Source organism: Strix uralensis, chromosome 4 (assembly GCF_047716275.1).
Source record: "Strix uralensis isolate ZFMK-TIS-50842 chromosome 4, bStrUra1, whole genome shotgun sequence".
NCBI classification, from domain to species: Eukaryota; Metazoa; Chordata; class Aves; order Strigiformes; family Strigidae; genus Strix; species Strix uralensis.
In genome coordinates, this window is record NC_133975.1 from 42132942 (window position 1) to 42150128 (window position 17187).

General features: G+C 40.3%; 1 protein-coding gene across 3 annotated transcripts in view; it reads right to left on the reverse strand.

Annotated features, from left to right (window-relative positions):
• GALNTL6 (polypeptide N-acetylgalactosaminyltransferase like 6) overlaps window positions 1-17187 on the reverse strand; it is a 508624-nt gene that overhangs the window by 283840 nt on the left and 207597 nt on the right. For all 3 annotated transcript variants that reach the window (XM_074866466.1, XM_074866464.1, XM_074866465.1), the window contains exon 3: window positions 15826-15964. In XM_074866466.1, coding sequence (XP_074722567.1) covers window positions 15826-15964 — 139 coding nt within the window. The remainder of the gene's footprint in view (window positions 1-15825; window positions 15965-17187) is intronic.

Genomic DNA, 17187 nt, shown 5'->3' on the forward strand with positions numbered 1-17187 from the left:
AATGAATAAATGGCTGCCATCAAGAGTATTTTAAGACCTTGGAAAGCAAGGTAATTTATTTCAAAAGTGTGGTATCCAAATGCCCAAATCAACAAGTTGGGATGGGATAAGGGGATAAAGAAACAACTATACGTATCTAGGACTCATGACAGGAATACTATTCAAGGGGGAGAACCACCCAATTGAAACTAGAAAAGCGCTCCTATACAGCATAAGCATTTTCTGCTTAAACTTAATAGAATACTACAGATTGACCTTAATAATGTACTACAGACACTTTTCCAAAGATGTGTCTTTACTTGCATTTAAATATCACCTATTTAAGCGCAGCACACCAGGACTTATTTATGGAACAACGCTGAATAATAGGTTCAGTAGCTAAGGTTATGAGAATGACAATTTCTTAGCATAAATGTTACTAGATTTCTGCAAATTTATTAAATAATAAACTCTTAAATCTCAGAATAAATTCTGTGTTAAGTCTGAAAATGATATACAAATGTCTTGGTAGAAATACCTAGGAAGAAAATAACCATGCTAAACAGCTGTCATCTTGCTTGGCAAGTAGCTCACACGTGTATTTTCTTACTGAAGTTATTACGTTGGCATTCAGAACAAAGGGAGTTTAGAAGAAGAGACCATGCAAGGGGCATTATACATTTCTCTCACACAAATCCTCAGAATTATGAAAAAACATTTGCAATTTGGACTTTGTGAGAAAAATATTTTATAGACAAAAACACTTGTGTATGTATGAAAAAATTGGCACCAAATAATGAATTTGCTTATGACTTAGACACGATGACGTTTTCAAGATTATTATTGTGAATCAGAAGTTATGAACCTTGAATTATGCTTTCAAATATTACTATCCTTGATCAATCTTGTCTTTCCATATTTCAGAACTTAATATCTGATATATATTATCAAAGAATAACTTTACATCATTAAATTTGTCCCCTAGAGACTTTCAGATGATACCCTTAAAAACAGAATCAAGGTTGGAAAAGACCTTGAAGACCATCTAGTCCAACCATTAACCTAACACTGACAGTTCTCAACTACACCGTATCCCTCAGCGCTATGTCAACCCAACTCTTGAACACCTCCAGGGATGGGGAATCCACCACCTCCCTGGGCAGCCCATTCCACCACCTAACAACCCGTTCTGTAAAGAAATACCTCCTAATATCCAGTCTAAACCTTCCCTGGTGCAGCTTGAGGCCATTCCCTCTTGTCTTATTGCTTATTACTTGGTTAAAGAGACTCATCCCCAGCTCTCTGCCCCAGCTCTCCTCCTTTCAGGTAGTTGTAGAGGAAGATGAGGTCTCCCTCAACCTCCTCTTCTTCAGACTAAACAACGCCAGTTCCCTCAGCTGCTCCTCGCACGATATGTGCTCCAGACCCTTCACCAGCTTTGTTGCCCTTCTTTGGACACGCTCGAGTAATTCAATGTCCTTTTTGTAGTGAGGGGCCCAAAACTGAACACAGTCATCGAGGTGCGGCATCACCAGGGCCGAGTACAGGGGTAAGATCACTTCCCTGTCCCTGCTGGCCACGCTATTTCTGACACAAGCCAGGATACCACTGGCCTTCTTGGCCACCTGGGCACACTGCTGGCTCATGTTCAGCCGGCTGTCAATCAACACCCCCAGGTCCCTCTCTGACTGGCAGCTCTCCAGCCACTCCTCCCCAAGCCTGTAGCGCTGCTGGGGGTTGTTGTGGCCAAAGTGCAGTACCCGGCATTTGGCCTTATTAAAGCTCATGCAGTTGGCCTTAGCCCATCGCTCCAGCCTGTCCAGATCCCTCTGCAGAGCCTCCCTACCCTCGAGCAGATCAACACTCCCACCCAACTTGGTGTCATCTGCAAACTTACTGAGGGTGCACTCAATCCCCTCGTCTTGATCATCAGTAAAGGTGTTAAACAGGAGTGGCCCCATGTGAGAGACTGAAACGTCATATGACTGTCTCAAATCTTGCTTGTGTCTGTGCAAACCTCCAGGACAAGCTGCTGTGGCCAGATGTGTACTGAGTTGGCCCCATCCTTTAGCCATTTGTGGCTCTATTGTGTAGGCCAGACACCATGCATGCATTGCTAATGAACTGATAAGAAGCAAACCTTTCTGCCCAGAAGCTGGATGCAACAAAACCTGTGGGACCACAGAAAAAAAAAAAAACTAAAGGTGGGCAGATATGCTAATCAGCAGATACGATGAACTTAAAAAGGCAGCTCGGTGTGCATCCACCACCAAAGAACTGAAGACTGAGGACCGACAGGACACTGCAGGATCCATGCTGGTGACTATTCCTGCAGCCCTATCCCGCATCCTTGCTTTATTTCTGTCTTTTCCTCCCATTCTGTCCTATCACTATCCCTCTTCACTTTTTTAATAATAAAAAAACTGTTTTGGGTATATGGCATTTGACCTTGATTGTGTCTTAATCTCGCTCTTGGGATCATATTGAAACCTCCCCTGACATTGGATGGGGACACCCCAAAACCGAGCCCTAGGGGACACCACTCATGACCAGCCACCAACCGGATTTAACTCCATTCACCACAACTCTTTGGGCCCAGCCATACAGCCAGTTTTGTACCCAGCAAAGCATGTTCCCATCCAAGTCACAAGCAGCCAGCTTCGCCAGGAGAATGCTGTGGGAAACAGTGCCAAAGGCCTTACTGAAGTCAAGGTAAACTACATCCACAGTCTTTCCCTCATACAATAAGAAGGTCGCCCTGTTGTAGAAGGAGATCGGGTTTGTCAAGCAGGACCTGCCTTTCATAAACCCATGCTGACTGGGCCTGATCACCTGGTTGTCCTGCACGTGTTGTGTGATGGTACTCAGGATGAGCTGCTCCTTCAGCTTCCCGGGCACCGAAGTCAAGCTGACAGGCCTGTAATTTCCCGCATCACCCTTCCGACCCTTCTTATAGATGGGCGTCACATTGGCCAATTTCCAATCTGTTGGGACCTCCCTGGTCAGCCAGGACTGCTGGTAAATGATGGAAAGCGGCTTGGTGAGCACCCCAGCCAGCTCCTTCAGCACCCTCAGCTGTATCCCATCCGGTCCCATAGACTTGTGTGTGTCTATGTGATGCAGTAGGTCACTGACTATCTCCTCCTGGATTGTTGGGGGGTCGTTCTCCCAGTCTCTGTCTTCTGGCTGAGGAGGCTGGATTCCCTCAGTACAATTAGTCTTGTTATTAAAGTCTGAGGCAAAGAAGGCATTAAGCACCTCAGCCTTTTCCTCGTTACTCATTGCCATGTTTCCTCCCGTGTCTAGCAGGGGATGGAGCTTCTCCCTGGTCTTTCTTTTGTTGTTGACATACTTATAGAAACATTTCTTATTATCCTTGATTGCTGTGCTTTAGACCTCCTGATTTCTGCCCTGCATAGCCTCACAGCCTCTTTGTAATCACTGTGAGGGGCTAGCCCCTTCTTCCAAAGGCTGTAAACTCTCCTTTTCTCCCTGAATTACAGCCAAAGCTCCCTGCTCAAGCAGGGTGGTCTTCTCTGGCACTGACTTCTCTTACAGCACCAGGGGATTCTGTCAAGCAGGTGCCTAAACAAGACAAAGTCAGCCCTTTGGAAGCCCAGGATGTCAGTTCTGCTGCCCCCTCTCCTGGCCTCTCCACATCATCCACCAGTCCTTCTCTGTTCACAAAGAGGAGGTCCAGCAGGGAACCTTCTCTGGTTGGTTCACTCACCAGATGTGTCAGGAAGTTATCTCCCACACATTCCAGGAGTCTGCAGGACTGGTCCTGCTCTGCTGTGTTGTATTTCCAGCAGATGTCTGGGAAGTTAAAGTCTCCCATGAGAACAAAGGCAAGTGATTGTGAGATTTCTCCTAAGTGCCTATAGAATATTTCATCCACCTCTCTGTCCTGGTTGGGTGGCCTATAGTAGACTCCCCTACTACAACATCTGCCCTGTTGGCCTTCCCCCTGATTCTAACGCAAAGACACTCCACCCTGTCTTCACTCACTTGTGCTCAAAGCAATCATAACAGTCCCTAACATACAGCGCCACCCCACTGCCTCTCCTTCCTTGTCTATCCCTTCTAAAGAGCTTGTAGCCATCGATTGGCGCACTCCAGTCATGGGAGACATCCCACCATGTTTCTGTGATAGCCACTACATTATGATTTTCCTGTTTCATCATGGCTTCAAGCTCCCCCTGTTTGTTACCCATGCTGTGTGCATTGGTATATGTGCACTTCAGATGGGCTGACGTCCCCAACACCTTTTTGCATTTAGACGTCCTAATTCCAGCCTGACCTTTCACAGGTGTTACCATGGTTACTGATCCATCAATATCCCTTGCATCTTTGTTGTGCTGCTTGTCTCTATTCCCTGCCTCTACTGAGATGGCAGTGAGGTTCGTCACTGGCACACCATCCCACAAACTCTGGCAATCTTCCCTGGGGCTTATGTCTGGGAGTTCCAGTTTTGTCCCCTTCCCCCTTCAAATCTAGTTCAAAGCTCTCTCAATGAGTCCAGCTAACTCCTGCCCCAAGATCCTCTTCCCCCTCTGGGACAGGTGCATCCCATCTGATGTCAAAAGGTCTGGTGTCCTGTATACTAACCCATGATTGAAAAATCCAAAGCCCTGATGGTAACACCAGTTTTGGAGCCCCAAGTTCATCTGTTGAGTTCTCCTGTATTCTTCTTCATCCATCCCCACAACTGAAGGGATGGAGGAGAACACAATTTGTGCCCCCGACCCCTTAATCAGTTTCCCCAAGGACCTGAAATCTCTCTTCATTGATTTTGGATTTCTCCTGTAAATATCATCACTACCGATCTGAAAAACCAAGAGAGGGCAGTAGTACTGCGTCTCACTACAGTGGGGAGTTTAGCCATGAGGTCCTTTACCCAGGCCCCAGGGAGGCAGCAGACTTTCCTACGAAGTGGGTCTGGTCTGCATATTGGGCCTTCGACACCCCTCACATGGAGTCACTCACTACAATGACTATTCTGGGGGTTCTTTTTAGAATTGGCTTTAATACCTGCTCTAGGGCAACCCAGCCTTGGTGGACCTTCATCTTCCTCCTTATTTGGCTCATTTTCTTCATCATTCTCTGCTTCATTCACAAGTTCCAGAGCCCCATATCTGTTGTGAAGGGACACCATGGAAGGTGAGGTAGGTTGGGAGGGGATTTTCCTGCTTCCCTGAGCAGGGACCTGTTTCCAATATCCCCCATCTCTTAGGTCCCCTCCTTCTGCCTGGTAGCAAGAGGGTGAGGGATCGCCTGCCTCTTTTGGAGCCTCCATTTGTTCCTTTTGCTTCAGGGGTGCTAAGGTGCTACTCCACTAATCAATTTCCCTTTCACACTCCCTAATAGTTCTTAGTCTTTCAACCTCTTCTTTGAGCTCAGCCACTGGGCTGAGCAGGTCATCCAAAACCTCTCTACCAGGGCATAAACTGTTTCTATATTAATTTTGAAAGCAGTAAGTACCTCTTCACTATCTCTGGTCAAAGAATCTCCCTGTCTCCCTTCCATGATTAGATACATTACTAAGCACTAATCATATCTATGATTGATATATGTCATTTATTACTGTTTTGAAAAAGTGAACTCCGAAAGCTCCACGATACTGTTTATTATACACACCTACCATAGAGCCACCAGAAAATGGCTGCTATAAAATCAAAGTAAATGCATATATACATGTATAAGTATAAATAACTAAGTGGAACTTTCTATCAGCTTTGTATTTGGCATGTTGTTCCTACTGTGTGTTTTCATAGCTGGGCATTTGGCTCTGGGAGTTCAAAGCTTATTCATAAAAATGACACACTGTCACACCCTTTAACTTGCTTTAAAATACTTAATACTGATTTAGTTATTCCTTTGAGATATAGAATTCTTCTGCTGGGTTGAAACAAGAATCAAAACCGAGTTTCTGAATAAAACAATTTTAGGGTCAGTTTCCAAGTTGCAGGGAAACTTCTAGAAGTTAAAAGAATAGTAAGAGGTTTGTCTATCCCTGAAATACTAACCTGCCTCAGGAAGAGAAAAAAAATTGTCACAGAAGCACCTGGAAGCTATTTGCAGCAGGCACTAATAAAATACAACTTGAAAAGGGGACCACTCATAAAAAGAGAGTTAGTGAAAAGGAGTTACAATTACACCTCTTTGTTATTCACTACCAAGAGTCTTAGGACTACTATGGTTTCATTTTGTAGTTTAACCTACTCTACCAGGCAGAAATAAAGAAACAGCATCCTTTTACTTCAAGGTATAGGGATAGTTCCGTTTAATTCCCAGATGAGTTTATAAGTAGGAAAAAGCCTCCTAAAACATCATACTAGCTTAAGAAAAGATGCAGAACTGCAAAATTCTCCATCTTTACAGCTTCTCTGTTAACAGAAACATGCAGAAATCTACTACCTCTGTAGAAGAGGAAATGAAAGAAAATAGGCTTCCAAAATGATGAGAAAGGAGAGCAGAGCTGGAACCATTTCAGCCACTTCACAGCAAAAGCTGATTCATAAAAGCAGCAATTTGTTTGACCCTGTGGATATAAAAGCAACAACAATATTTTATGCACATTAAGGGATGCCAATAGCAATGCCTTGGCCAGTTACCAGGCTCTGTGCCTTCTAGACACATCAACAACCTTGTGAACTGCCCTTTCTGATAGATAATAGCATAGGAGAAGTTAAATGTCTTGCAGACATCCCTTTGCTGCATTTAGGAAGAAACGTAGCAGACTACTACAGTAGTTGCTGGATCATAGAAGTAGCCTACCTTCAAATTTCTCCTCTTACCAGAAGTGCCAGAGAAAGAGCACAACAGAAAGATTTTCAACTTCCCCGCGCCCCCCCCCCCCCCCACTGGCTTTGTCAGCACACACTCTCTTAGCTGAGCTGCTTTTTCAGATCTGACCTTTTCTTTCCCTTTATTAAAGGAACTACAGCACCCACTGGGCTCCTAGCTACTGACAAGCCCTCTATAAGCTATCAGGACAAAACATTTCCCAGTGAAGATTTACATAGTAATTGTCTTAGCATGTCAAAGTATTCAATTTACAGCAACAAGCTTCAGTCACACCATGTTCTGTTCCAATCTAGCCTTGTCAACTGAGCCTGATAAAGTAGTGATAACCAGTAATTTCTGCTGCCATTTGACAAGGCTGTAAAATTAGCTTGGGTGTGAGCTGATGGAGGGGAAAGTAATCTTTATTTTCACAGTGGTTCACAGCTGGGAAGCAGCAGGTATTACTGGGTATGGGCCTCAATAAATGTCACAACACTTTTCCCTACTAGAACAAATAAACCTTCTCCAAATTATTATTGCTGTTTTCATGAGAAAAAAAAGAGATGAAATTGTACAGTAGAAACAGTTTGCATTATTGCTATTAAATGCTCTAACAAACAACATGTCCTGAAAACTAAATAGGCAAAGCCTGTGTTCTTTATGTAGGTTTCCCTCAGTACAGACTTCTCAGAGCTGACAGAGCTGAATTAGGTGCTTGTTACTTTATGGCAAATTGCATCATTTTGGTCTGTCATGGACAATTTCTCCAGCAGCACTGCATGTCTTCGAAGAAATAGAAGTCAGTGAGTTTGCCTCACTTCGTCCTTCAAACCAAAAGGTTTCTCTAACCATTGGAAGAACAAAAGAAGCAAAGCCTTATGACATAAAGCACGTTTATGTTTGCAAATCTTTGTTTTACAAGATAGTGAGGTACCACCACCGCTCATGGAAAGATCTTACAAAAAAAAATTTAAAAAGAAATCACTCTTTTACATTCTTTAAGAAACCTACCTACTCACCCATATGTATTTAATCTAGGCTTGGGAAAAATGAACACTTATAGTCATTTTATACCATCTCAAAATCCCTCACAAGCAAGCTTATATCGGCAGGCATCTTAGTACTATAATTATATTTCACCTTAAGCCTTGCACTTTATTACCTGAATTCCAAAATATCAGCAAGCAGCCCAATTTATTATATACACACCCCCAAACCACTTTTTTCTGAGAGAGATTACAGAAATATCAATGTACTCATAAGTCATTCATTCACACCAAGCACACTTACGTGATTGTCTTTCAGAAGTCAGACAGACCTTAGCATGATCAATAAAAAGCCTCTATTTTGAGTCTAGGTTCATTTTCCTGACTGAAGAAGAAACAGGATTAGTATCTCAGGTTTTTGTCATCTCAAAGTGCATTTTAAGCATGCTACTTCAGGAAGAAACCAACCCATGACATTCGGTTACCCTTTAACTTCTCTTTAAGAAATCCTAATTACCCTTTCACCACTTGCCCTTACATTCCAGAGCTATCCTGTAGGCTTCTAGAAACCCTCTGGCTTACCAGCCACTTCTCCCAGTTTTGTGCCAGTCCTCATGTACTTCCCCAATTGCCGTGATCATTAAAAGACAGTTGAGAGTGGCCTCAAAATGATATCAGTTCCTTCAGCATTCATGGGTACATTCTATCAGGGTCCATGGACTACTATGTCCAGTTTGCTTAAGTATTTTAAGACAGTATTTCTTGTGATCTGCCTACATCTCTTCTCCACTCCCTTTCACAGCAAGGTGACCAGGCTCACACATCTCTCAACATCATCTCCCATACACAATACAGGAGATAAAATAACGGGCGAGATATTACTAGGTCTGACCAGTGTCTATAACACCAAAATCACAGCTGGTAGACATGGAAGCAAATGCTATGAGAGTGCTGCCATCAGGCCTCACGGATCACATGTGCCAGCATGATCAGTAAGTTCTCATGTCTGCTACCACACCTTGTGGCCAACAGAACTTTTTGAAAATTAGAGCTTGATAAGGTTGTTCATAATCAAACCAGGCAAAACAGAAAGGAGTTGCTTTTTCATTCCAGCCTTGCTGCTGTCCTTATTACATGAAGTATAACAGCTAATTCTGTTGCCAGTGAGAATGTACTGCTGACACTTACTGCGTTTTGTTAACATTAGAGCTGAAGTTTCATTGCTTAAGAAGTATCCAGTCTTATGCAAATTCACATTAGATACATGCCTAATTGTATGAAAAAAGCACTTGGAAAGGAAGCAAGAATAGATGTATAAGAAAAAGGCAGGTATACTGAGGCTTTTCATAAAACTATTAAAGTAACAGCATATAACATCATCACTGTCATCTGCGAACCGCAAAGGAACAGATCCCCAGAACATTCCACATTTCTCCCAGATCTTAATAAAGTTACATGTACTTTCCAGTTTTAATATTGTATTATTAGAGAGTTAAAAGTCCTGGCTTTAACCATTGCCAAATGCTAATAGACTTGGCTATCCCAGATGTACAGAACTGGCTGAAGGGTAAATATCCTTCAGTATTCCTGTCCCTATTAACTTTATATTTCACAGTTACGTTTACTGCAGCTTGCTATTTTCTCAGCAGTATGGGAGGCTTTACTGGATTTTAAGTAAGAAGCATAGCATCTAAACACACAAGAACTATTTTCCTCCACTTGTATAAACAGCTTATTTCTTTTGTCAAATTCTTCTCACTAAACTGAAACAGACCCATCAGACTTGGACTCTCCTCACTGGCCCATTAAACACTGCAGCTTGTTTCTTACCAAAAAGATGGACAAGGGAATCATCAGTCTTCAGCCACATTTTAACTGTTGCCATAGACACACACACGATGCCCAGAAAGCACTTGGGAATTATTCCATGTTATTTGTTACTATCAGTACATATTATGCAGAGGAGTTGACAGCAGGCATGATAGACAGAGGGCCACAAGCTTTCTTGAGTATAAAATATTCCTGATCCTGTTTTGAGGAGCTGCACTTTGAATGGGATGTCCTGAAGCAATGGCAGAGAACAGCCTGGTGAGGCTTGGAAATGGGGACATTGCCTATAACGTTTGGACCGTGTGACTTTCCACCTTCACTACACTATTCATAACTACACAAAATGCTTTGAAAAGCGGTCATAGTAATAACCTCCAGCTTTCTCACTACCCCACTAAAGTTACAATTTGAGTTTAACCAGTTGCTCTGTGGCTAGATGAAGTTAAAGGTAATACTGGTAAACAGCAGTACGAAGCAATGCAGCATGTATGTGTGTATGAAGGCATTTCTGATTTCCTGAAGTGAACAAGAACTAGAAAGAAACCTTCTACTCTCTGAGCTTCTTCCAACATATAATCAAAAATTCAACAGAAGATTGATCCAAACAACTAATTACTTCCATAAGCCTTATTAAATATCATGAAGTTCAGCATGCTTAAATTAGATTAAATAATTTTTCTTTTAGTGTCTTTAAGCAGGACGACCTAAGCCTGTCTTTAAGATCATAGAACGATGAGGGAATTCATTGGAATCTATCTGGATTAAAGACGGATTTTATAATTTTATTTTTAAGGACAATATACATAGCTTAAACTGTGACAAATGCACTGTATGTACAAAAAGAAAGTAATTAAATACATTCAGTGCAATAATTGAAAACTTTCCAAGGATTCAGATATGAACTACTATATGACTGCATAACTATATTTAATGTATCCCTTTCCCACATAAGTCTAGTAATTCTAGTCTTTCGGCAAAGTTTACTAAAACATAATTGAGGATTAACAGTAATTCTGCAACTATTCCAAAGACAAAAATATACAGCAAAACCAAAACTAAACAACTTCCCCTAAGAAATCCCATCTCATTCATTTTAATCTCTTTTAAAAGTAAAAGGGACAGCAACCACACCGAATTCAAATATTTTGAGAGCCCATTCAGGCATTCTCGCAGCTTCTGCTACTGACAAGAAGGGAGAGCTGGAGAGTTTCAGTTATGGAGAACAGGTAGAGTAGAATTTGCTTTTTTTATTATTATAAAGAAAGAAAATCTCATTAGTGTTCAGGACACAGAAGATCTCACAGCCTTTAGCTAAACACCCATATTTCTTTGAATATGAAAATGCATTTCTTCTGAGGCCCATGAAAAATTTAACATGTAAGAAAAATGAGCATATCTCAGACTTCTGAAAAGGAACACTGCTAGGAATGACTATGAAGGGCCCCACATCACACCGCAACAGCAAGACCAGCAGTCAACCTTTGGAAACACTGACTCCAGTCCATACATGCTAAAAACCAGACATCACAAAGATCAGGTTGGGCATCCTCAATGTACACTATGAACATTAAGAATTTCAGTACAAAATGAATCTACCTATGCCCAGGGAAACCTAAAAAGGATGGGATTTCTTGTGATGGATTATTCAGGCAAGCCAACAAGGATTTGTGCATCTGATCTGTGACTACACAAGTTATCAACAATTAATCTACAAATTATAGATAAAAGGAGACCTGTTGTTGAAATCAAGCTACACAAACATACCAAACCCAAAGATTTTAAATTATAATGCTCATAAATCTATTGGTGTCAGGAATTTTGAATTCCTTGATTCAAGAATGAAAAGCTAAAAAATTGGATGCTCTAGTTTACAAGGATTTAGGAGCTTGAAACAGGATATACCACAAAATTTATATTCACTGTCCAGACTAGATGATTGCAATCCTTCCCCCAAGCCTTATTAAAATCATATTTTAGACACTATTCAAAATGTGAATCAGATTCAGTTTGTATGAACAAAATTGGTATGGATAGCAGAATATTCAATAATGTTGAGAAGATAAGAATTAATGGTAACTGCTATATTAAATAATTAGAGTAAGTAGCATTGGTGTCTCTACAATAGAAAACGATACCACCAGCATTTTTCCTAGTTTTAGCAGGTTTGTTGTATTCCAGACTACAGAAAGTGGCATGGGGCAGGTGAAAAGAAAAAATAGAACCACTATTATTGTGGATTTTGAAATATTTTTCACGTTGGTACAGAACTTCTAACTCTTAAATAGTAATCCCATTGCCAAATCTCAATACTACCCAAAACTCATGACATTGCCTTCCACTTTAGGTGACCATAACTCTTATTTCCACTAAAATCAGTCCTGAAACTCAATTAACTGAGATGGCAATCCTATTTCAGGTTTTTATTTGGAACTAAAGAAAAAAAGTTGTTTTGTTGGTGTGGTGGTGGGTTTTTGTGGGTTTTTTTCTTTTTTTTGTTAGTGTGTTTTTTAACTTAAAGTCAGGGGGTAATTGTGGGCAAAGAACAGAGAATTAGCTAATCTAACTTGGCGAGAACACCCACTGTGAGAAGACTTTTGTGTGAAAGTGGGACAGAAACAAGTCAAAGACCACTCAGAAATGGAAAAAAATATTCTTTAATGTAGCCACGAGAGACAGAAAAAATCATGGGAGATATTAAAGGGATGTAATAGAAACATATTAAGGATACAGGGAAGCCTGTTAAATCAACCTTAAAATAGAATTTAACTATTTCATTTCTTTAGGGATTTTTACAGCACATACATTGTAGTGTCTCAAAAAGGAAAGAAGCATCCATCTGAGTACATCTTGAAGTGCTTTAAATATACCAGACTTAAAAGGAAAAAAACTAAGATTATAAAAAAAAAATCAAAAACCTGAATTTCTCAGAGCTCAGTCATCTAAGCATTTGCTTAGTTCCACCCATCTCCCTCCCAGAAGATGCATTTTGCAAATCCTGAGTGCAATTTCCAGAGACCAAGAAGGAGAGAGTTTCATTTTGGTTATCTGTCATCTTTTCATACTTCCCAGAAAACCAAACACTTAGAATTGGGACTTGAAATTTCTTTGGTCTAAGACTTTGGAATAAAATATTTTCAGTGAAGTTATTTCAGAAAAATGTAGAAACTACTGTAGCTGCTCTTTCAATTTAAATAACTTTTGATCCAAATTATAGGATTCATCACTCCGTTTTTGTTGTATTTGAAGGTTTGTTTTGTGAATTTTCTTTACTGATGGTAATAAAACCACTTGTCCTGGTTTAGCCAGGATAGGGTTAAGTTTCCCCAGCAGTGGGGGGAAGCTCTAGCCGGGTTATTCATATACCATGCTGATGTCACATCCTGGCGCAAGCACGGGAAGAATCAGTGATCGCATGGGTTGGCGCAGCCGGTTCTCTCACTGCTGTATCGGTATATACTTTGCTCTGTTCATTGTTATCACTGTTATTCTTATTGTTATTGTTTGTTGTGTTGCTGTTGCTCTGTTGTATTAAACCTCTCCTTATTTCAGTCTCGGGGCTTTGTATTTCACTCCCTTTGAGGGGGAGGGGCAGCGGCCGCATGGTCTCAGACCCCAGCAGGGGCTAAACCATCACACCACTCTATGTGGTTCTTTAAAACAAATTCTAGACAATGTTTTCAGGAAATTAGTCTTCAGCCCAGACAATCCCCTGTGCAAATGGTATACACTAAATAGAGACAGAAGATCAAAACCTCAGTCTATAATAATAGTATCCCCCACAAACATCCAAAAGAAGATAGTTAAAAGATAAAGGGCAGTTAGAAGCTCCACAAGCAAAAGTCTTTTATAATACTCAGAAGCTGACCAAACTACATCTTCCCTGCTATACCTCACCCAAATTACCTACTCTAATTCTATTTCAATAAGAACATTCTTTTCTGGCACAGAAATTATAAAGTTTTCCAATGAGTTTCTCTGAAACAACCTTATGATGTATGAACTACTTCACATTTCACACATGCTTCTGAAGAGTGTACACATTTCCAGAAGTGAAGTGCAGCCTGAGACTGGCCTGCATCATATTTCTCACACAGCAGCCGAGAGATGGGTTTGTTTCTGACTAGGTCAGAAAGCATTGTCAGATTTCTATGTGTCTTGTAAGTTCACGACATAGCCTTGCTTCAGGGTGTAACCATCAGAAGTACAGAGCCCAGCTTTGTCACCCTTAATCAGTGTATTACTTGGTATGCAAATTTAGCACAAGAAAATTTTTTATCTTTACATTTAGATGATAAAAAAATACAGTCAATTAACTAATGGACTACTTACATTATGAGTGTTTAACATAAGGAAGGTCAGAAGGACATGACACAAGTCAGTTTACTCAGGACACTACCAAAACATCCACCATACAAGACTTGCCTGAATGCCATAGGAACCTAGCTGAACTTGAAGATAAGAATGATGCAGATACCTAAGGATTCAAGCTTCCCAAATAAGATGCTTAGGTGGAAGTCACTAGAGGATTTGTGCAGGGGGAAGAGGGGCAGAGAAAGGCTGGTGTAGCACTGACTTGTTCCCAATACGTCACTTCTGACAACACATCGCTCACATTGCTTCTGGGGACATACATGGAAATGTTGTTGACTCTGTGGACAGTAGCGGGTGAGAAAAGTTACCAGAAGACCAAATTACAAAAACACAAAGAGAGGATAAACACTTCAGCTTCCTTTTGCATTTAGTAATTGTCCTCTGCAGTTTTGCTAACAGAGAAGGATGCTTGATGAGCATATTTATTATGCCAACTATTAACACAGCTTTGATGCTGTACAGCTGTACATTAGAACCCAAACTTCTTGGAAGAACTATTTCTATGAATAATTTCAGGTGACTTGGCAAACAAAATATATAAAACATACAGCTTGTTATAAAAAGGTGGGGTTTTTTTACTCAACTCTATGCAAACAGTACTAATATATACAAGTTAACAGATAAACAGTGTTTTCTCAAAGCAATGCAACATGGCAATTAAATAAGGAACATCTCCAACAAAAGATTTAAAAAACAAATTTTTTTTTTGTTAATTCCTCCACTGTGAATTATTTTAAGTCTTACTGTGTAAACATTTATATACTGTTCTTTCAAAAGGACAGTTCCACATTTGATGGAACAAGAAGTGTTATTTGCCATGATATTTCTCCCCCCTGCCCCCAGGGAACTTCTGTCAGGCTCTCAAGTTCTGTTCAGTTCCCTGAAGAATTTCAAACTAATCCACACAGCAAAAAAGTATAGGTTAAGGAGCAGATATCTTAACCTGAAATGTATAATAAAAGGAATTGCATCCAAAGGAAAATACAAGCCTAGTCATGGAGACAATTAGTTTTGTCACACTCCTATACCCTGCCCCCATACACTAGTTGCATAACACCCAATTAAAAGAGGGAAAACCACCACATAAATAGACAAAGCAAATCATCCCTCTCTTCAGAGCTCAGAATGACTCTAAAGGACTAGGGTCTGAAGGCTAGAAAGGCATACATGCCCTTTCCCTGTTATAGAATGAAAACTTTACTCTTCATATAAGGGACTCAGAAACTACAGAACATGAAAAGAAAGTTACATTTGCCAAGAACTGCATGACCATTTTTAGCTCAGTTGTTATTTTCCAGAATAAATCCTACCTTATTTCTCTGTATGATATTACTGCTATTAGGGAACAATACCATCATCCACTTCCCCCAAATTCTGCATGTGCATTTCATCATTGCTTATGCTGTTTTTACATAATTCTATACTGTGTAAATTAGCTGTAGTACTAGCATCTGATAAGCTGTAGCTAATGGACTGCTTTCAATTCTTATCTAACAAAACAAAAAGAAACATTTTGAAAACACGGGTCCAAACGTTTAACCAAAAAGTTTATGCAACTTGTCACCCTCACCCCCAGCTATTACCAGATGAGAACCTGAAAAAAATACGTGAAATGTTATTTATCACTGCCTAACAAATCACTACTCAGAAATGTCATGAAAATCAGTATGTAACTAAGAGGCCTTCTATAGTCTTAATGTGTTATTAATAAGATGAGAGGTCAGTTTAAATGACTTAACAACAGTGATAAATTTTCCATTTCCTATTTAATGAAATGGTCACTTTTTGTTGACTGAGCCAATGTTTGACCTTCTGGGAAAATAGGTTATTTAAAGATAAAAACTTCAAATAGTCCAGGAAACAATTTACATACTTAGGATGTCGGATGTCTGGCAGGGATCGTTCCAGTGCTATATTGTTGCTAACAAATATGTTGAAGCCATTTTCCCTATAAGCAGAATCATCATGGTCTTCCTCTGTAAGAGGGTACGGCTTTCCATGTTCACCTTTCCCTGCAATGAAACAAATCCAATTATTCACCTCAAACCTGACAGCACAAAATGGACTACAAAGACAAAAATGTTAAGACTGAACTTCAATTAGTACACTGTGTCTGGAAGATCTCTAGGGAATTTCTCATAATGCCTTTAGCAACACTCCTCTTACTTCCAATATAAAAATACAAAGTAGGTGCAAATAAAGGAACTCAGAAGACCCTCTGAATTAATCCAATTCATCTAGGTTTCCTTCTTTCCAGAGACACAATCACCTTAAAGCCACTTTATATGTAAAAATTTGAATTGTAAATTAAGCCAAGACCTTTTTTTGCATCAAAATCAAGCCTTCATAGTAAAATTATGAACAAATGGATCAGTTCCAGGAATACTAATTTTGATTGAACCTGATTACTTATTTACTCTACATTTTAGTAGTCAGAGCACCCCTCCCCCCGACTCACCTTTTCCAAAAGCAACTTTAGCATTGAAGTTTAGGGTGCCCAACTTTCCAGAACAAATAGTAATGAAACCAAATGTTTTACTCTAGGCTCCTTTAAGGCTCCAAGGGACCAGCCAGATGCTTCTAATATCTCAGCACTGCTGATTTTGGTTTCAGAAACTGGTCACCTTGGTTCCCAAAATATGTCATCTGTTAGTTCCCTGGCAAAGCACAAACCTTCTATTCCAGCTTCTTATTCTCAAGTTAGTTCTCATCATCAGTCACTTGGCTTGTTCAGTATCTACCTCAGGCAACTATACCTCTATCTCTTCCAGTCAGAGAGCAGAGAACAAACAAAAACAGTTCAAAGAAAACCAGAACATAAAAGTCTTCACTTCTCAACTATTTTTATTCTTCTCATAGAATATGAACTCTTCAGAGTTTCTGAACCTTTCGTGCATACTCAGGTTCTCAATAAGATACATTTTCTTTCACACCTAATTGATCAGCTTATAACCTCTCTGTCCTTCTCCCTCTGGGCCTAATCATAAGAAAAGATCTCCTTTTACCTGAGCCCTTTTAGAGAAATTAATCAACTTCCCAGCTGGATTTGTTAAGTGACCAAGGCCACCTGATCCTCAGCTAATCATGAGCAGCTGCAGGAGCAAATGAAGAGGAAAGCAACTGCAAGCTGCAAGAAACATCCAGTGATATCCTGAAAGCCTATAAGCCTCTGTCAATGTTCTATTTCATAGCGCATGTGCACAAAACATTAAAAACATAGAATATGCAATTAAAG